At 44.2% G+C, this 22,314-nt stretch overlaps 1 protein-coding gene across 1 annotated transcript in view; it reads left to right on the forward strand.

Annotated features, from left to right (window-relative positions):
* The first annotated feature begins 1,179 nt into the window (after positions 1-1,179).
* LOC147703537 (vomeronasal type-2 receptor 26-like) overlaps positions 1,180-22,314 on the forward strand; it is a 64,398-nt gene continuing 43,263 nt past the window's right edge. Inside the window, exons 1-2 of the mRNA XM_086929505.1 lie at positions 1,180-1,299; positions 19,796-19,919. Coding sequence (XP_086785631.1) covers positions 1,180-1,299; positions 19,796-19,919 — 244 coding nt within the window. The remainder of the gene's footprint in view (positions 1,300-19,795; positions 19,920-22,314) is intronic.

A 22,314-nucleotide genomic window follows, 5' to 3' on the forward strand; every position in this document is an offset into this window, starting at 1 on the left:
AGTTGCACTTGGCATGATTTACAGAGCCATAGTAGGACAGGCCATTGAACATCAGAGGAAAAACAACATCAACTGACACGATTGAGGGTCAGTAGCCCCTGCTTGCCTCATGGCCCCTCAAAAAGGGCCTGGCACTGTAATTAAAATTCAAGATGGGAGGAAAAGAGCTAGTCAATGAGCTTACAAAACACTCACTGTGGGAGGTTGAAATCTGAGTTGCACAGGTCAGGGGGCCTCCCAAAGCAATTCGATTTGTACAAAGTGTTGAGTTATGATAGCAACCCAAGGCAAAGATGTACGCAGACCCCACATGCCTATAGCACTGGAACATCTAAAGGGAGGAGGAGAATACCTGAGTCCCATGAATACAGTGTTAGCTTTCACCCTCTCGATGGAAGAAGTGAGGTTGTGGAGTAGTAAAAGCTACCCAAGACCCAGAGGTCAAATGTATGAAAAGCACAGGGTCTGGCTCTAAAAAACACATCTAAAACAACAACATGCTCACTTTTGTGGCCAAAGCCAAGCTCTTTCGATATACCTCTTCCAATCCAAAGGTTCTCACCTGCTCTTTAGGTCAAAATTGGACCCCTCTGTACAAGCTGTGCCAGGAAGTGGAGCACCTTCTCAGCCCCCACCTCAGATATGAAGCCCCCTGCAGAGGTAAAGGACCACCCAAATGGAACAGGAGTGGTGCTTCAGATTCTATTCATGAAGGAAACGTCTCCAGTGGTCACAGACTCCTTCTTCAGTGGAGCTTTCATGGCAACAGGTGGACTACTTTTGTACTGCACCCTACAGAGTGGTGTCAAACGAACATCTTGAATATCTTTGTTTAGTACCTACATAGTGCATTTCCCAAAAGGTGAGCTCATCTTAGGAGTACAGACTGTTAGTTGGAAGACACAATTGGTGGTGCATTTTGTTGATCACATTTTTGTAATTTTATTTTTTTTCATTTTGTGATTAATTTTAAATCTGGGTTATTTCCTTCTTGATTGTTCCCTATGATCAGGTCATTATTAAATGTATGTTGATCTATTGAAACCCATTAAACTTTTTCCACTATTTCAGCTTCTGCACTATCTAAAAAATGTTCATGTAAAAACGGCAGCTGGCAATGAAGTGTTTTTTGACAGAAATGGAGATGCTCCTCCGCTGCTTGATTTTTCACACTGGCAGATGACCTCGAAGAACACAAGCAGGATGCTGAAAGTGGGCAGCTATGATGCTAGTGCACCAAAGGGCCAGCAGCTTATCTTCAACAGCAGTGTTATTGAGTGGGGAGATCGATCACACAAGGTGAGAAGGGTTCCTGAATATATATTCTTTTACACCTTATATTTACTGAGGAATTCACTGGTATTGACTGCACATGCTACTTAGAAAAAGTAATTTTCTGGTGACCTCAAACAGGGTTTTTAAGAAGCCTACTTTGATCCCTACTAACTCCTTATATTTGAACCCATCCCCAATCTTCCTGTCATTGACATGATCATGGATGGAGTGCGATCTGTTGTGATTCATATCTCTGCATGGGCGGGGATCCTCATTTAGAGTGAGCCACATGGATTGATGCTGCCGAAACCGATTCTGAGTGGGATGGTGTTCTGGTATCCGAAATTACTGTCCGTGGTAATAGCCAGGCAAGTTTTACTTGGTGCATTTCTACAACTGGTAAAACCAATTGTGAGTCTAACAATATTTTCTACCTTCTCAGAGCTTATGGATAACATATATGGTAAAGTTGTCAGAATTAACATAGTGCTATTTGTAAGGCATCTTGGCACTGAATAACAGATGTTAATTGTTACCCAATGCAACCAACAAAAATGACCAATCCCAGAAGACGATTACTGCTTTCTGTGAAGAAAAAAGGAAGCAATGAACCTACGTCAACCCAAGTAGATTGCTAAATTAAATCGTCAAACACCTGTGGGTGTATTAGGCTTCACTCTGCCCCTTATTGACATACATTTTTTGTGGGGAAAAAAATGGACCAGGTGTTGTGTGGCCATAGTTAGTTCTTAATCAAGCAATACCACAAATGTTTCTAGTCATTTAAGTATAACAAGATTTCATGAGGTATCTTAAATGCCAGTTGTTGTCTGCCCTCCTAGTAATCATGTTGAGTGTCCTTGGGTATTCTGTAATCCAGGCTCTTGCATAGTGATGTAAATGTGTGTGAGCTTGGGATCACTGCTCTACTGGGGGTATATGGGAAAATCTTTGTTACACTATGAACGCTCATTCTATCTGTTCATGTTTATTCTCCACCCTCAAATGTGAGGTCAGGACCACCCAGGGAATATCATAACTCGTAATTCATCTGTGCTTCAGTGTATCCCAGGGGATATTGTCATTGAGACCTTGTTTATGGGTAAAAATCCTATATATTCATCTCTGTTCTTTTTCTAAAAGAAATGTTTGTGTATTCCCTGAGGTTATATATGCTCAATGATTGTCCATCTTAGATCATTGGTAGTATGGCCGGTCTGTATATAGTGTCTTGTCATTTTGGTTGTGTTTCTCTTACACCTGATGCTGCTATGATGCTCACAGATGCGTCGTTTCACCTTTCTGCTTGTCATCCCTATGTACCTTAGGCCACAGGGTCAGGTTAATAGGTATAAAACATTGGCTGAGTTGCAGTTAGTGTGCACTAATAGGACATCCAGCAACGTTTTAATCTTGTCCTATGACCCCACCAATAAATTTCAAGGAGTCAGAGAGGCAATCTTAAATAACTTTCACTTCCCACTCACTTTGCATAAAAAAACCTGCTCCACTGTAATTCATGCGCCGCAGCAGACCCGAGAGGCATTCAGACCTTGGGGTGGAAACCCTATGATGAAGCATGCCACCAACTAGGTTGGTGGCTGAGGGTTCCTCTTAAGAAAGGAATTGCTTCCTTTTTCTTCACAGAGAGAAGTAATCCTCTTCTGGAATTGCTCCATTTTTTGTTGGTTGTGTTAATTCTTAAGGGGACCAGGAGCTGTTCCATTATACCCTTTCTCTCTTTATGGTTATTGATATGGTTACCCAACTCAATGGTACTCATTTTATTGACCTCAGATGGATGAAAGGCTGAGCGGACCCGCCGAGATTTGAATCTGTGGCCATGAGTTCAAACCCAGGCCCCTTCAGTGGACGCATGAGTCCACTGAGCCACCAGCCCCGGAATTGAGATTGGGATTGGGAATCCCCATGTGGTAAAGAATCAAGTGTAGCCAGATCTGCATGTTTTCCCCATTCTTTTGATTTTCACTCATAATACATGATTGAAAGGTGGCGATACAGCCTAGAATGGGCAGTTCAGTTCCGGTTTCTTCTCCCTTAATCTCTGTCAACTCCAAATGGGGCTAGATTCAGCGATAAGGACTCCACAGCACTTGCCCAGATTAGTTTTACAAAAACTGTCCCTATCAGCTAAATCTATATCTAAAGGCACTCAAATCCATACTGCCACGATTCTCAGAGAATGGAAATTATATGACTGTACGTGAATCCTTTCTTAAGGTAAATGATGGCCTGCATGTGTAAGTTTTGTATTAAAATTGAATTAGAATTAGAAAGCTTTATTTATACTATTATTGAAAACCCTTATAATAATTCATTAAATCCACTATCGAAAAAATATTTAAATATGCCTTTAACATATAATCTATACGCTAAAACTCGCAATGATCAAATACAATTAATTACGAATGCCTCAAATTCATAACATTAACATTGTACAGTTTACATAAAAACTCTTTCAATTCATGATTTTAGATCTAAACCTTAGTTCCTTACTTTTTAAAACAAATATTTTCAACACACCCCCGGCACTCTTGATATAAGCCCCACTTTACTTGTGTATAAGATAACCAAATCCCTTATTAGTACTGTTTCTACAGCTAAAACAGCATTGGTCAGATAAATCTCTTTTCCTAATGTGTGCAATTTACAAGCATTGTTGGTGCTCGTCTCATTTTATGTAAAAACATATCCTATAAAAGTTGCCATTAGTATTAGCAACCAACTAGACACCTTTGCCACCCAAAATGTCCCTCTCAAGGATACAGATATGTATTGAGACTTCAGAATATCTTCAGTGGACACCTGAGCAAGTCAAGCTTAATGTACTCTCTGATTTCGCCACTAGGTCTCCTTACAATCTGCATGAATGCAACTAATACATCCCCATTTCCTGGTCTTTCCAAAAGACAGTCTACCTGTCTCGTCTGCCACATAATATCAAAACAACTTATAAACAAATATATACATATGAAGATGCATAGAGCGTCTTTGGGTCGCCTTTCTTCATCTTGTAGTCTGTTTAACTGTCATTACATTTAGATTCCCTCCACCAAACCATACAGCATGGGTCCACCAGGCCAGTCCACATCAGCCACTGGCTTGCTGGCTTTAAAAGTGCCAGCTTTTTTGATGTGTACTTTAATGCCATGGCTGGTGCGTCAAAACTTTGGCAACACTCTATTTCTACCATATTTATCATTTTCATATTCTTCCTAATCATCCTTGTCCTCAGGTTACGTTAATTCAAAGCAATTAGTAATTTTTTTTTAACAAATAATAAACATAGTTACCCAAGGCTTGCAATAAAACAAGCATTATCAAAGACAATAGGCCCTGGCTTTAAAACGACAAGCTATTGGCTTTGCTAATGCTCTTCTGATCGGCATTTGCGTGCATGCTCATGAAGCATGACATATGCATATGCCTTGCTTCCAATCTTGCAATTACTTTTTTTCTGTAAAAAAGAAAACCCATTATAAGATGGCCGCTAATATGTATTTATGTACCCTGATTCGTGATAATTGCAAACATTTTTGTAGGCAATACATTTTAGAGGAATCAATGTTGGTATATTTTCAACAGAACAGGGAAAGTCATAGACCCAAGTTAAGATACAAGGTCATCAGGAAGAGACAACCTCCTGCACAAAACCAATCCTTAGAGGCATTTTTCTCTTTCTATGTGCATTGCAGAAATAACAGGACCTCCAGAATTTCCTTATAATATTTGACTCTATTGTTATGATAATTACTTCTCAACATTTTGCTTTGTATGCCAGCTTCTTGCTATCTACCAGATTGTTATATTCTTTTCACAGGGTACAAAGGCGTAACCTACATATTATAGTTCTTGAGTATCCTATGTATCATTCAAGCTTCCTTATTTTTCATTTTAGCAGTCTGCATTCTTTGTCAAACAAGCGATTCCTGGACTGCTTTGCAAACTTAGTTTTGCCTTGAGTATTATTAAAGAACGTCAGTTTGATTTTTAGGCATGCAACAAACTCTTTAATTATTTCCTCAAACCAAGTTAGAAAACTAGCGGATGCCTCTTCAGATGTAAGTTTCAAGTATTTATATGAAGAGCCTTCAATAAGTTTAAATGTCTTTCGGAAATTCTTATTTTTCTGACTTTTGGATATGCCACCTTTTTGGGGAGCACCTTAGTCTGTTTTGGAGCAGTGCCCAGGCTAAGGGATGTGCTTAGTGGACAATGCCCCGGTTACTTACCTGGTAATCTTCAATACTCAGAGTGTAGTCATCGTCGCCACATGACTAACAAAGTGAGCTTCAGCTCCACACCAGAACCCTCCAAAGCAAAAGTCAGCCTCCCATGCCTCCCATCCCTTCCCAATATGGCCGACCCATTACACCCTTGACCTCTATAAGAGGCGGGCCGGCCCAACCCATCAGGCTGAAACAGCCAAGCAGAAACATGAAGCCGATAGCCAGACACGGAGGGAAGAGTGGGAACTCATGTGGCGAGGAAGACTATACTCGGAGTAATGAAGATTACCGGTAAGTAACCGGGGCATTACCTCCTCGTTAGTCTTCCTCGCCACATGACTAACAAAGTGAGCACATACCAAAGCCAAGCGGCTTCATGGAAACTCACAAGAAACCAAAGGGCCAGAAAGGAAGCCCACGAAGGAGGGCAAACCCAACAGACCAGACGAGTGGAAGGACCACCCAAGAGAGAGGCAACCACGAGCAGACACCGGAAGGGCCGAAAACTCGGACCTCCGAGACACGAAGAGTCGCCAGAAAATCCTCACCAACCAGGGAAGGCCCTGAACCAGACCACACGGAGCCAAAAGCAACAGCAACAGCCCCAGAACAGAAGCTGGTCCAAGCACACCAAGACCGCCCAACGGACAGTCAAAAACGAGAGGGGATCAGAGGCTCAGGCAGAGGAACCAAGGGCATCCCCACCAGAGCGACTCAACAAAAAGCCACAGCTAGAAAAGAGACACAGTCCGACAGAAACACAGCAACACCACACGGTGGACCACCAACCGCGAGAGAGCCGAAATCACCAGAGTTACAGGGCAGCGACCAAACAGACAGGCAGGAGCCACAAGAACAGATAGGGGTGCAAAGGAAACCAGCACGCCAACCGAACGAAAAACGAAAAACCGAGGGTCACCACAACCCCACCCGTAAGGAATTAAACAGGCGGGACACGGACCCCAGTCGCACATAGAACCCCCCGGAAGGAAGCGCGACACCAAGGAGAGGACCCAGGCAGTCACAAAGCAAAAAAGACCCAGGAAGGCACCGGACACGACACCGAAGAGACCGGTCACCCAGGGAACCCAACTGGCCAACAACGGAAGCCCACAAGGCCACCCACGGAGCCCGAAGAGGGGAAGAGACCAGGCCCAAGGCCAAGCCACCAGAAAGGAAGTGAATATTCACCAGAGGCCACCATGCAGAAGGAATATTGACTCTAATTGTCTAGTAGACCAATGAATTCATTTGTGGTTTATTGAGCTTTTTTTCGCATGAATTTGCTGTTTATTAAACCTTTAGTTGATCGTGACTTTGTCCTGTTGTGGTGTTGTCGAAAAAAACACCCTATGAAGATCAGTTGTTTGTTGGTAAAAATTTGATGTGAATTGTATATTGTATATAGATGTGTTGTTGAACTGTATTCTATGTATGTGTAAAGTGTCAAATGTCCAGTGTTTTTCTCATACATGAAAATATAAGAATGATGAAATAACAAAATCAAGGGGTATGAATAAAGGATACCCAACAAACTAAAAAGTAATACTAGTTTGTTTCCCTCAATTTAGAGGACAAAAAGAAGTGTGTAGTTGGTAATCTTTATATTATTGAGCATTTAATGGTCCAACCAACTACATGTCCCAGGTCCTAACTCCTTAATCTAACAAAACCATGCAGAAGAAGGCACATAGAGCCTGGCAGGGAGAGGAATGCAGCACAGAGGAGCAAGACCCCCTGCACAGGGACCAAGCAAAAGCTGACCCAGCCTCTTTCCACAAGAAGGAAGAGAGCTGCCGAAGCCAGCACCCAGTTGGCCACACAGCCAGCCAACAACCAGACCCGGTCCAGCCAAACAACAAAGAACTGACAGGAGGAAAAGCCACAGGCAGAAACACACCCAAGGCAAGAAGGACAGAGGAGCTGGGCAAAATGAGCCTGAGCCATGACAACACTCCCAGGGAGCCACCTGAGCTAGCAGGCCCTAGGACCCCAAAAACTAGGGGCAAAGAACAAGAGGATACAAAATCTACACCAGAAGCACAGGGACCCACCTGAGAGAGGAGAATCGGAGTCCCCGAAAACACGGACACCCAAAAACCACCAAGGGAAAGCAAGAAAACAGGGGCAGGACACAAAACCCGCGCCTACAGAGGCAAAACACGGACTACCGAGCAATAGCTCCCAAGTCCACCAACCGCAGCAGCAAATGCCACTGGAGAAGCCCGCAGGCGAGCACCACCAACAGGACAAACGGCCCAGCCAGGCCAAACAAGCCCAGAAACCCTGTAAGAAAAGGGACCCTGGGAAAGTGCAAAACCGGTAGCCTGGACGAGAAGGACGAAGAACCAAAACCGGGGGCACAAACCAGAACAAAAGTGACCCAGGCAAGTATAGCACCACCTTGCTAAAAAGCACGGTGAACTCCGCAAACTCCCTGGAGCATGAAACAGGGGAGAAATAGTCCAGGAGAGTGACAAGAAGCCCCCACAGGGCCTGGACAAATCCCAGACAAGCCAAGGAACGGGCGACGGAAGGCAGATCACTAGCCCAAATAAGGAAGCGTCCGAAGACGCGGAGCCACAACACACACAAGAAATGGGCCCAAGAGTAGAACTAGCCCACAGCACAAGGTAGACCCAGGCAGACACCGACCATGCACAAATCGGGAAAGCCCCGGCCTCAACCCAGAGGCCGAAAAGGCCACAATCACCCAGGAAAGGGCACCAGAAAAAGAAGACCACAGGACCTACTTGCCGACAGGAAGGGACTGGAACCGAGCGCCCGGCCCGCAACACAGAAGAAGGGGGAAGAAGTGGGCACCACCAACTACTAACCCAGACAAGACCAACTCCACGGGGCACAACCAATGGTCGAATGGAAACCGAGGGACAAGGAGACCACCGTGGCAACCGAAGGCACCCACAAGGAAACAGAGGACGACATAGGCCGGAGCCGAACCCTTAGTCCAGTGCGAGCCTGTGCCAAAGAGGCACAAGAGGAGCCACAAGTCCACAGGACTGGGCAGCCCAGAGGAGCCACAGGCAGAAGCAGAAAACCGCACCAGAACCCCCAACCACGGGACCAAGACCGGACCCGAAACCAGCGGGCAGAGGACAAACCGAGGGGGAGCGCCCGGTACCAGAACAGCATGCCACCACCCCGAAACAAGCCGAGACCATGAGAGGAAGGGGGACAGGTCCCAGCCGAATACAGGAGGACTCAAAAGACAGCTAAACCCACCACAGCAAGCACTTGTCAACGACCAACCACAGCAAAGGTGCAAGCTGAATCCATGATCTGACACAGCAAACGCCAACAAAAGGCAGCAGCCCACTCAAAGATCAACTGCCACTGGTCCACGAGAAGGCGAGTCCCACAAATGAAAACAGGGCACAGCAGGGCGGCAAGGTAGGAGGCAGGATCAATGAACCTGAAACAGAGGCCACCCAGGATGCGAGGAGATGCAAAAGACAGTCCCACAACAGTGCCCCCAAAAGCACTGCATGAACCAAAGCCACCATGTGACACCATGAAAGTACACGTGGGAGACAAGAGCAGACACGAGCAGGGCGGAAAGGCACACAGGCAGAAAAAACACTGACCCTGGGACCCAAAGCAGAACACCGAACCCCAGACCCGTGAGAGCCTGTGTCAAACAAGGCACAAGACAAACCAGAGAGCCAATAGGAACGGGACAAAAAGCCAAGCCCAAGAAGAGCCCGAAAAAAAAACTGGGTCACAGACCAGCATGCGGGGCAGAAGACAGGAGCGAGGAACTGCACCCCCCAGCCCATTGGAACACCAAACATCTCACCATCTGGAATCCCGAGGGCGCCGGGAACCCATGGGGAGAACCACAAGGACCCACTGGCATGTACCCTGGACGGAGGAACAGGCACAGGGCGCTGCACGCACCACCGGAGAGACGGACAGCCATGGGGGGGGGTGAGGAGGGCACCCGCGACAACAGTGCAGAAGAGGGGAAGTCAACAGGAGAGAGCCCCAAGGGAAAACCAAAAACAGGCTCCACCGAGACAACCCGCGACACCGGGAAGGTAAACTGCGGGGGCGTGGACGCTGATCCAGCGCCTGCACTGAGACCAGGGGCCTAAGGACTGAAAGGCAATACAAGAACAAATACCTAATCGAAAATAAGGAGGAACCGAACCCCCGATCCAGAACAGATCGGAGAAAACAGCGGTACCCCAACCACAACAAGCCAGAATAAAAGCAACCCTGCATTGGCCAGATCAGCATGCCGACACAAGAGCACCATGCTAGAGACCGAAGACGGTAATTTACGCCCCCACAAAACATAGACGCCACATTGGACACGCAGCACCCCTCTGGACCGCAGGAGCGAGAGGGAGACAGACGTCCACCGACAGGTGGACCGGTTGCGCTAGTGCCGGGAATAACGTCAGTCAAATGTCAAAGGGGGCAGGCAAGCAAGGTAAAGCTCCCCTGACCAGTGCAAACTCTGAGACGAACCACGAGTAACAGTAGGAATAAGCGAAGCACAACATGGACTGAGGTATAAGTATGAGCGGTAAATCTGTTCCGCTCGCGGATTTTGCGAATTTTCGGTAAATTTGCGATCCGCGAACTCCCGCGAATTTACAGAGAATTCGCAAATCCGCGAGCGGCGGATTTTTCCGGGGGGCAAAAGTTGAATGTTGTAACTATTTTAGGATGGCGCCGGCAAGCTGCCAGCGCCATCCTAAAATAGTTACTAAGTTAGCTTCAACAGGAAGCTCTAATAGATAAAATCGAGCAGGTGCTGGATTTTATCTATTAGAGCTTCCTGTTGAAGCTAATTTAGTAAGTATTTTAGGATGGCGCTGGCAGCTTGCCGGCGCCATCCTAAAATAGTTACAACATGTTGAAATACTGTGATGCTGGTTAGAGGCTTGTTTTGCATCCTTGACTTTCACGAGCACAATACCCGTGCTGCTCTTGTGACCAGGGGTTTCTTTCTCTTCATCTGCTGAACTGATCTTTCTCTGACCTTTTATGCACACAAGAGGCATGTGAACTCGCATGGTAGCCCTGACCGTTTGGCCCCGCCCACACACTCGCGGTTTGCACCCTCTGCCCGCCATTCACCCACTATGATGGACAGCTCACTCAAGGGACCCCTGCGCCCGTCGGGGCGATTGCATAGTAACACACACATGGTCACTCGAACTAGTTGATGCTCAAATTCAGTGACTCATTCATTAGCCCAAAAACAATCGTGAGCGTCGTCAAGGCTGGACAGGTGTGCCTTCTTCCCAACTCGGGTTTCTTTCTCTTCATCTGCTGAACTGATCTTTCTCTGACCTTTTATACACACAAGAGGCATGCGGACTCGCATGGTAGCCCTGCCAGTTTGGCCCCACCGACACACTCGCGGTTTGCACCCTATGCCCGCCATTCACCCACTATGATGGACAGCTCACTCAAGGGACCCCTGCGCCCGTCGGGGCGATTGCATAGCAACACACACATGGTTGCTCGAACTAGTTGATGCTCAAATTCAGTGACTGAATAGGAATGTGCACTCGCATGGAAGCCCCGCCCCCGCCCCAAATCTGCGGATCCGCAAATCCGCAAAATCCACGGATTTTACGGATCCACGATCCGCAAATCCGCAAAATCCGCAGATCGTGGATCCGCAAAATCCGCCCATGCTTACTGAGGTACAAAAAACACCCATGAGTGCGTACCCACCTACAAATACCCGGATACAATGCCAGGAAGAGGAGATGGTCGACCCCCAGAGCACACAACAGCACCCGCCCACATCCAGCGACAACTGCAAGCCAGGGAGTCCGGTCTGCTGCAGGAGAGCAAGGAGGAGCGCATGCGTGTACGGAAGACACCTCCAACCACAACCCGGGGCCGACAGAGGAAAATGCAGCCGCCCACAATCGGAGCCGGGAAAGAACAAGCCTGCACCGGGGACTGCTCCTGCCCCGGACGACAAGCAGGTAAGCCCAGCAGCGCCGAAGAGCTCGTTCCCACACAAAAATGGAAGCGGAGCCCAGCTGCAACGTGCGCCAAGTGCCAGCCCCATGTGGACCACAGTGCGCGGGACCCGAGGGCATCACAAAAACCCAACGGGGCTCGCGGGTTGGAACCGTAGAACGGTCCACCGGGACCCCCAAGCAGATAGCAGGCGTAGGAAACCCAAAATAAGGCCCAGCACCTGGAATACCCTGAGAAAACAGGGCGGGACCGCACGAGTCAGCGTTAGACCAGCCCCCCCCCCTGCAAAACGTTGGCTTGCTAGGGCAGAGCCTACCCGGCCCCCACAGGAACCCGGGAAAGGGGGAGGGGAACCAAGATCCCTAGATCCCGCTAGAACAGGACCACCAACCAAGGACCCAAGTACCTGCTGCAGCAGGCACCACTTACCTGAAACACGCTCTGAAGAATCTGCAGTGCAGAACTAAAAAAAACAGGCTGATGTGTTGGGCTGGCCCGCCTCTTATAGAGGCCAAGGGTGTAATGGGTCGGCCATATTGGGTAGGGATGGGAGGCATGGGAGGCTGACTTTTGATTTGGAGGGATCTGGTATGGAGCTGAAGCTCACTTTGTAAGTCAAGTGGCGAGGGAGACTAACGAGGAGGTAATGGTCACCCCCTCCAGTTGTAAAACCTCAAATTTCCTAAATAAATTGAATGCCCATGCTTGCACAAACACATAATCTATTGAACACTTCTGATTGCTAAATTGGAAGGGTTTTCTTGCTGGGGTGTCAACAGGAAAACGTGCATTTAGGCTTACAAGCCCATTGTCTGTAAGAAAGTCTAACATAGCAACATCTCTTCCTGTAGCCTCATTTGCCAGGGGGCATGCACTTTGTATTTTAAAAACTGCTAGAAGATCCTCTTACTTTTGTTCCACTATCTTGGAGAACAATTTATTGTTAAAGACCCCCATTAGCATTAACAGGTGTTCAGTGTACTGCACACTTGTAATAACTAACCAAATCCATATTTTCATTATAGGAGAGGGACTTTTTGCATGTAGATAAATATTGAAGATGAGGATACCTTTGTTTCCCATTTTATACCACAGGCAAGGATCCATTACAGTGTGTCTTCACTTCCCATAACCCTAGAGGCTACTTTGGTGGATACCACGATTAGCAGTCCCCCCAAAAAGACATCCTCTAGCATTATCTAGCTCCATCTAGAGGATTTCTAAAAACCTGTCTATTTGTGGAGGTTCTCTGACAGTCAATTATCCTGGAAGCACATAACTGAGTACTGTTCTGTTATTTATTTATAGATCTACAGCTTCATTAAGTTGTTTAATCCATGGGGGATCCAGGACAGCAAAGTAATGCTGTGCAGTGATGCCCTTCCTTAGTCTACACTACTTAGGTCAGCTCATTAACCCACATTCTCATCTCAGCCCAGGCACTCATACCTGTTCTGGTTGAAGGGGGTGCACCAGTGTCTTTACCCTTGAGGTGAAATGACTTGGAGTTTACCCTCACTGATTTCTGTTATGTACCTATGCCTGGGGTGGTTCTCATGTGTTATTCTGGGAATTCCCCAAAATCTATGGGTGGTTGCGTGGGAACGCCCACACTCCATCTATGGAACTCTTACTCAAAACAAAATATTGCAAGGCAGAGGCTTGTGCTACCTTGCATTACTCCAATTTACAAAGCCATGCAGAGCCACACAAGGTGGCTCTTTGTGACATAGTAAATCTGACTTAAGTGCTTAATTTCATTGGGTTGCCTTGTGTGATGCAAGGGCAAAGCACACCACTGATCAAACAGGTCCTTAGAGTCCATAATGACAAAACCTTATTTTCAACAGGATCTGTTCCCTGGTGGTCCCATAATAGCCAGGGATATTGGAAATTGTTCTTGCATTATTTATTGATGCAAGGGCAATTTGCGGTAAATAAGAGTATCAAAATACACAAGCGTAACAAGCACCTCTTTTAGAAATCTAGATATTTCAACTTACACCTGATGAACATGCACTATACTACAGAGTGGGGAAAGTGAGAGAGAGGAAGTGTGAATGTGTGTGCGTGCCTTTGTAAGTGTGTGTGAGTGAAAATGAATGAGTGAAAGAGTGTGAGAGATAGGGAGAGTGACTGAGTTTGTGGGAGTGTGCCAGTATGTTTGTGTGGGTGAGTGCAAAAGAGTATGAGTTAGAGGGAGAGAGTGCTGGAGTGTAACAGTGAGTTTAAATGAGTGAGATAGGGTGAGTGAGTAAGTGTAACTGAGTGTAGTCTGTGTATGTGTTATACTTACGAGTCAGCTGCTTGCAATACCTTCTACAACATTAAGCATAGGAATACTAAAATTGCATAATCTTATGGCACCATATTCAGCAGATTATCTGCACTCCTAACAAGATAAGCAGCTACTGCCTGCTCTGCTGATCAAATCAATTAATTTGATTGAGCCACAACCCGTGCAAAAGTGTTTGGGAGTTTAGAATCATTGAATTATTTTAAATACAATCCCCATGCTAAATGTGCATGTGACTAACATATTATATGTTAACACCAAGCTAATAGGTGACCATGGTTACTCTTTTGCTTTAGATACTTTTATGCTAGCTCAAGTCTATCTGCCCACTTGTATTCTGCCTAATTCGTGGGCTCCTTCCTTAACAAATTTTAACCTCTACTCTTGGGTACTCCCATGACCTCATTCACCACTCCTTTTCATTTACCCTCTCATTGACTCTTCTCTCTCATGCCACACTATTTCACTCCTGTTTGCTTCTACTGGTCGATTATTATCCACTCCACTTGCCTTTCACCATACCATGATTGCTGATCATGTGTTAATATCCTCTGCTTACACACATTCATTGTGATTTCTTATTGATTTTGAAGAATGTATTGCATCAAGTAACATTTACCCAGTTTTTCTTCCACCTTCCTTGGCATTTTACACCCCCTCCTATTATCATTGTTTTTGGTGAGGTCTGCTCATTTTTCCTAGGTACCTTATTTCCTATTTGAAGGACTCCTTGAGTTCTGGCTGTGCTGTATAAAACTGCATAGATAAAATAATATATTTTTTCAATGTGTAAGAGCAGTAACAGCGGTGACTTCCCAAGAGGGGCATCAAGGCACTACCCTGCCACCTGTGAGCCACCACATACTGCCCCTTTCCTCTGCAGTCACTGCTCTTTATTTAGTTTAGTAGGTCTCATGAAAACAGGATTTTTATTTTTTCATGAACAAGGCCAATACACAAGTTAGCCCTCTGAGCGTCAGCAAATATCTGATGATAAAAGGAGGAGGTGGCTGAGCTGGCTGAGTCATGATCCGCTTTGCATGCCACAGGCAGCACAATGTATCTGCAAAAGTTGGGCTTTCAGCTTACACTTCAGGTCATCTCTCTACCTAATCAAAAACAAAATTGAATAACAAGGTCGGAATCCCAAACTCTGTCCACGTTTCTTATAGGGCTTAGATTATTGCAATGTAAGAAACTGCGCAAGGGCTTGGGATAGGTATTTTTGTATCTCTGCTGCTACATGTTTAACATGCTGCTTACTATATCCAACCCCAGAGTTCTACTGCTGTTTCAAAGGAGGAGTCTCCAGCAGAGGATTCAAAGAAAGAAAAATAATAATTTCAAAGTTGTTGCTCTATTTGTTTATAAATGAGTGTGTATGAGAGTGAATGTGTGATAGTAAATGTGTGAGTGAGAATTGTTGAGAGAGTGCAAGTGAGTGTATCTGTGCGTGTATTTGGGAGTGACAATCTGAGTGTGTGTAGCTGAGAACATGCAAGAGTGAGCAAGAGTGACAATGAATTAGTGAGAGGGAGTGAGTGGTACAGTGTGGCAATGAGAGTGAGTGAGGTAGTATGGGGGAAGATGAGTGAGTTAAAATGAGTAGGTGAGAGAGAGTAAGAGAGGGATGGAGTGTGAAAGAAACAGCATGAGTAGGTTTACGTGTCTGTGAGAGAGAATTAGTGATTTAAATAAAAAAGAGTGTGAGAGACGATGAGTGCATGTGTGTGTGTATGCGAGAGAGAGAGAAAGTGTATTGGTCAGTGAGTGTGTGCAACGTGTTTGTGTGTGTTTTAGAGTGAGAGTGTATGTTTAGCTAGGAGTAAGTAAGAGAATGAGTGAAAGCGAGTATGAGTAAGAAAGAGTAAGTGAGATCAGAAAGAACAGGAAGTGAGTGAGAGGGAGTGAGTAAGGAAGTGGGATTATGGTAGTATGAGTCAGAATGTGAGTGAGGGGGAGTGAGAAAGAGGGAGTATGTATGTGTGTGTGTTTGTGAGTGTTAGTGTGCATGAGTGAGTGAGAATTGATTAATGAAATTATGTGAGACACTAAAAGTGAGTTAGAAGGTAGAGTGTGTATCAGTATATGTGGTTGAATGAGTGGGAATACGTATGAGTTAGAATGAGACAGTAAGAGTAAGGAGAATTATGAATGGTTTAGAGTGAGTGAGGAGAGAGTGAATAAGTGTGTGTGTGTGTGCTTATGAGCTAGCCACCTGCCATGGCATGCTTGAGGTAATTTGCGACTTTTGGAAATACCAATGGTCACCTACTGTCACTGGCGTATTGGATGTATCTTTTGTAAAGCAATGAACTGGTGGAAAAAGGCAGGTTTTGGCTCATTGAAGGTAATTCTTGGAATATGAGAGCACTCATAGGAAAATGATGGTACTTGTATATTAGAGATAATTTTTGGTCCAAGGGAGCTCAATCATGGCATATTTAGTGGGGAGGAAGGCACTCATGAAAATATGCTACCTCTCACACACTATAGGAATTTTTGGACATATGGAGAACCAATGATAGATATATGGGTGGCAGAACGGCAACATTTGGATATTGGCATATTTAATGTATTTATTGGCATAAAAGGGGTATGCATTCCAAACAAGCTACATAGCTAGCAGTGGCACGTTGGAGGTAATACTCACCAAATAGAGGGTATACAATAGCAAATTTTGAAGAAAATGGAATAGCTCCTGAAAGTGTTAGGCTGCGATGGCATACTGTGAAAGTTATGTTTTCAAATCATACATGTTTTTTAAAGGTAAACATTTTATACAGATGCAATATTGGCCGATTAGTGTCCAAACAATTCATGAAAGCATTAGTCAATATAAAGTTCAAATCACTCAAAATGATATGAGGGCAAACTATTATATATTTGCCTCATAGGAAAATTAAATAAACAAGTTCTCCAATAAAGAGAGTTCTCTAAATCTCCTACTCTGATCAGTAAGATATTCTGTAAGCCTTCTGAAAAATCTGAACTCTCCCCTACATTGCACTAGGTTAAATCAATAAATTCTAGCATTTGCTACACCTATACATAGTTCCATAAATCGCTCCAATCAAGTTAAAGTATAAAAATACACTTTAATGCTCATTAGTTTCTCAGGATCCTTCTCAATACAGCTTCTCTAAGCTGCCTTCAAGCTTACAATTTACAGCAACATAAAGAGATAGACTGGACCAGCCTACACTTCACAGGTGTACTGTCTCAATGAATTAGAATATCACATAAAAGAAAACATTTCAGATGAGGTAGAAAACAACAGACATGTTACGTTTGTTCCTTGGAACTTCAGCTTCTCCTGGAAATGAAATACACATGTGACATTAAGCAAGATGGCCTCCAAATGTTAGGCTTTTTAAAATGCAGGACTAGTTTAGCCAGTGTTAATCTAAATGTTAAAAATAAACACATAGTTAATACATTTAGGTGTTTCTATAAAGACAAAATACAAAAACATTTAGCATGAAAAAACCCATTCACTGGCAATGTTCGTTTTTATGTTTTTACTTTGTTCCCATAAAAGCTCACTTTTGAGCTATAAATCTGTATAATGTGTCTGCTTATCAAAGCAAATTGCATTATGGGGTTTTTAATGCTAATTCAGACGGCAGATGAAAGGTGCAGAGTGGGGAACTAGGGGTTGGTAAACATCCAGGTCTTTAAGGCACGTCGAAAGATGGGTTCTGACTCAGAAGAGAGAGGTGGAGGGCGTTCCAGATTCTGGAGGTAATGACCGCAAAGGCTCTGTCACTCATTCTGGTCCTACGAAAATGGGTGGTAGCAAGGAGACGAAGATGGTTGGATCTGAGGGTCCGATTTTGTTGATAGTGTTTAAGTCTAATGAGCGCCTTGAATTCAACACGTAAAATTACCGGTAACCAGTGGAGCTTCCTCAGGTGGCTGCAGCATTTTGTATAATTTGTAGACACCTGATCAGATAGGCAGGCACCCCAAGGTAAAGACTATTGGCATAGTTCCGATGGGATGGGATTAAAGCATGGATTACGGTCCAACAGGACTTCAGAGGAAAGAAGTGAAGGAATTTATGAAGCATGCTGAGCTTCCCAAAACAGGAGGAGGACACGTGTCTGATTTGTGTTTTGCAGGACAGTTCATTTTTAAACTGGAAGCTGAGGTTCCTTGTCGAGTCAACGGGCTTGGGGGGATTCATCTCAGTTGGCCACCACAGCGTTGGGGGTGGGACTTTTTGATTGAAGAAGAGAACTTCAGTTTTATCCAAATTAAGCTTTAGATGTTTCTCAGCCAGTGTCTAAAGTTAGGGAATATGGCTTAGGAATGTTCTTCAAAAGAAAATACCAGTTGGGTGTCGTCAGCGTAAGAAATCACCCTTACCACCAAAGATTCGACCAACGCCGCCAGGGGTGATAGAAAGACGGTAAAAAGGAGAGGACTCAAGGCAGAGCCTTGGGGGACCCCACAGAGCAGGGGTTTCTCATCTAAGATGAAAGGATTGAGAAGAACTTGCTAAGTATGGTTTCCCAGGTAGGACCAGATCCATGACAGGGGCGTGCCCTGAATACCCATGTTGTTTAATCTATCCAAAAGGATAGGATGGGAAACCGTGTCAAAACGCAGCGGACAGGTCAAGCAGCACTAACATGGCTACTTTGCCTGAATAAACGCGCTCACGGATACTCTCAGAGACTTTGAAAAGGGCAGTCTCCGTACTGTAGCCAGACCTTAAGCCGGACTGAAAGTCATGGAAATGATTACGGTACTCCAAGTGGTTAGAACTATTTTTTCAAGAACTTTTGCTGGCGCCGATGAGAGGAAAATAGGTCTGTAGTTTTAAAAAACAGTAGGGTCGGCATCAGGTTGTTTAAGAATCTGCACCAGGAGAGCCTGTTTCCACACAGCGGGGAAGGTGCTGGAGCACAGAGAGGCATTCCAGATGTGATTCAATAATGCAGAAGTACGTGGCTTCTAAGGGCCCCAGATTAATTAATTTCCTGTAATATATTTCCCAACTAGTGCGAAATACCACCATCACTCTTCCCCCAGATTTAGTGTCAGCCTTATTAACCCTCTGGATCCGGTAGCCCGCTGGAATGGCTAGGGTGAGATTGGGGTTAGAGCTGTCCTTGATCCATGTTTCAGTCAAGAACAATAAGTCCCAAGAGATGGCTTTTAATGAGAACCAGATGTAATCTGCGTGGCGAGGGAGGGATCTACAGTTGAACAGGCAGGCCTTATTGGGGGGAACTGAGTCATGGTCAGGTTGGAGGGGGTGGAGATAGTAGGAGTAGCCGGGATTAGCTGCATGAAATCAGTAATAAAAGAAAATTGACACCTATTACATTTGGGTGGGTGAAAGAGCCCTGAGTGGTCAGGTTTGAATGAGTGTTCGCAGTCCCCGACCCGCATATTTAATAGCTGAGCCCTGGACCAGATGATAGGATCAACCTGTGGTGGACCGGGGTGCGGGCGGAAGGTGCCTGCCTGCCGGGGGGATCCAAGTGGGAGCAAGGAAATCGAGGTGAGAGGTGTGGCGAGAATTAAAAAACAAGATGAAGTTAGGATAGAGTACAAGCACAGCAAGTCAAAAGTACATGTAGATTAGGTGCTGTCAAGAGATTAAAAGCAGTTTAAAATGCTATAAAACAGTTTTCAGTTTGCGAGTGCCTTACACCTTCCTTGGCATTGTATTGTGCTGAATTTCAGCAATTTGTGTCAAATTATCTTGGCTGTAATGATTGTTTTCTTGAGTGGATGTGAGTATGGAAATGTATAGGTAATGATGGGGCTTGGTCTCCCATTTTTTATGGCAAAGATAGTGAAATCAGTATCTGCTTGCGTTTTTACTTGATGCATTGACCGTTTATTGTAGCTAAATTGGAAGATTTTTTTTATATTCCTGTATGGCTACTTGTCTTTGCTTAATTGATGACTGAACTACTCAATTGGGCAATCATTTTCAGAGATTTTAAATATTTGAATGTTTCACTTTTTCCATAACTCTCAGGTACCAGTGTCAATTTGCAGTGAGTTATGTTTAACTGGATATAGAAAATCTGTGAAAGGTGGGAGGCCCAGATGTTGTTTTGAGTGTGTCCCATGTTCAGAAGGAAGCATTGCCAATAAAACAGGTGGGTTATTTCAAAAGTGTGAAAGCACTGACAGAATTATTCTGTATCTGTACTAAGACATATCTATTTCGGTTGTTTCACATTACATTGTGCATGTGTCCTTACGGCAGTGCTTAAGTTGAGTCGGTGGTTTCCGGTGCTCGGCACCTCACTTAAATGCCAACACCGGCACTTATGACAGCTGCCACATGGTGGTGCAGTTTGGGTAAGTTAGTGATAAGCAGAACAAAAGTTGTTTGTTAATTCAATATGCATTCAAAACATCTGATACCTTACGCCCAAGCTTTACTTATAGCTTTGGGGGCCTGGAATAGTCTGAATTGTCATACTTATAGGGTGTGATGGTAAATAGTTGTGTTGTTACTGTTGCTGGCAATAATGACAAAGTCAATGGGTGGTGAAAACTGTGGTGTCCTCCTGCCTAGGGCCCTGGCACATTTGTTTTACAAATCAAGCACTGCTTTATGGTTTCTTAGGTAACTACATTTAAATGCAAACTTTACCTTGCCAGAACAGTCTTATCTCCATCCAAATCAACTTCAGTAATTACATATCAGGAAATCAATTCCTGTTAACACATACACCAGAAATCACTTCGAGTAAACATTTGCCTTTTATTTAATATGCCTGAACAGCAATATCTTTCACTCGGCTTTCAAAAAGCATGACCTTACATAATACAGAAATTGCCAGAAGAACGGATTACAAAGAATTGAATCTCTTAATGACCTCATTTAGAATTGAGGGAAAATAGAAAAAAAATGGGTGCAATGGTTTTTAACCACAACCCTAACGTTGAGCCTATTACGAGATTATTGGATATGTTCTTTCCTAACTTTACAGAGGTAACATCCTACATGGCTTATCGGGAGGAATTTGTGGAGCAAAACAGAAAGGGATTGTACATGGGTGTTTTTGTGCCACTTATCAATGACCAGCCTAAAATGAAGAGACTATAGCATAGTCTGATAGGGCCTCTACCAGCAATTCTTGAGCAGATAGTTGTTTTACAATGGTATATATAAGAATGCATTTTTTCAATATCATTATTTGGCGAAAAAGCCATAAACGTTCTCCACAATCATAAAACACAGGACAATTAATAAAAAAGAAACTTATAAATAAACACATCATACAAATCTGCACTACTAAAGATTGGCTGATCTCTGAATTAAATCCTGATAGCAAACAAAATGCTAAAATGTCATTTTAATGAAGGTTATAAAACAACAATTTAACAAGATTGAAACTACCTTGCCAGAACTAAATAAGACTATGGACTATGTAATCCCTATATATATATATATTTAAAGAGGTACCCCAGAGTGGCGAGCTAATTAGGCCCCGCATGATCATTACATACAGCCGTCAGCATTCTGCCATTAGAAGAATTTTCAATCGTAATTGGAACCTGATATTGGGGGATCCAATTATTGGCAGCAAGGTTGTCAACAGTCCACTCGTCACTTTCAGGAGGTCTGTATCTATGGCCAGATCTTTAGTCAAAAACAGCTTGGAACCACAGGTGTCAAATACCTGGAAGGCCCTGGGGAGGGGTTTCAAAAAATGCTCGCAGTGCAAAGCGTGCAAGCATGGAATTAATAAGACCAATTATGCTGTCCCATTCTCAGAGACCCCAAAAGAGATTTCCAAGCGTTTGAACTGTAAAACAGATTATGCGGTCTATGTGCTGGAGTGCAGCTGTGGGCTCCGGTATGTGGGTAGTACCCGCCTGCCGGTGCACCAACGTGTGCTCCAGCACATTAGAGCCATCAAAAACAAAGATCAGGCCTATCCTGTGGCGAGGCATTTCGAGTCAGACCATAATTCCAATCCAGCTCATCTCACATATTTTGCAGTAGACACAGTTTGGCCCATGAAGAGAGGTGGCAATCGAGATGCGAGGCTTCGTTTACTCGAAACCAGATATATTCTGGAAATGAACAGTAAGCAACCACATGGGCTTAATGCAACTGAAGATTTGTATACATGTCTGTAAATAATTTGCATTATTTTAGACATATAATCTTTTTTGAGCATGTGCTTTTTTTTAACAACCAGATGTTAGGACTGTTTTGACAACGTGTTCTAAGAATAGCATATGGCTAATTCAGTTGTAAATATACTATTAGTAGGATATCAAGACTGTGGTAGATATTACTTTTAAGAAGGGATTTTCGTTGATATGAAATATACAAACACATAGGTATATTGATTGTTGTCGTTTGTGCCAAATGCTCTGACTACAAGTACTTATATTAATGGAACATCATGTTCATTAATACATTCTGCCTTTTCTCGTTTCATGTATTTATGAGAGCAATAACATCTAGAGAGGGCAACCTTGGATGGCTATCCATGGAATTTTTGTGTTGAAACAAAAACATATAGGATG

The sequence above is a fragment of the Lissotriton vulgaris genome, chromosome 7, assembly GCF_964263255.1.
Source record: "Lissotriton vulgaris chromosome 7, aLisVul1.2, whole genome shotgun sequence".
Lineage (NCBI taxonomy): Eukaryota > Metazoa > Chordata > Amphibia > Caudata > Salamandridae > Lissotriton > Lissotriton vulgaris.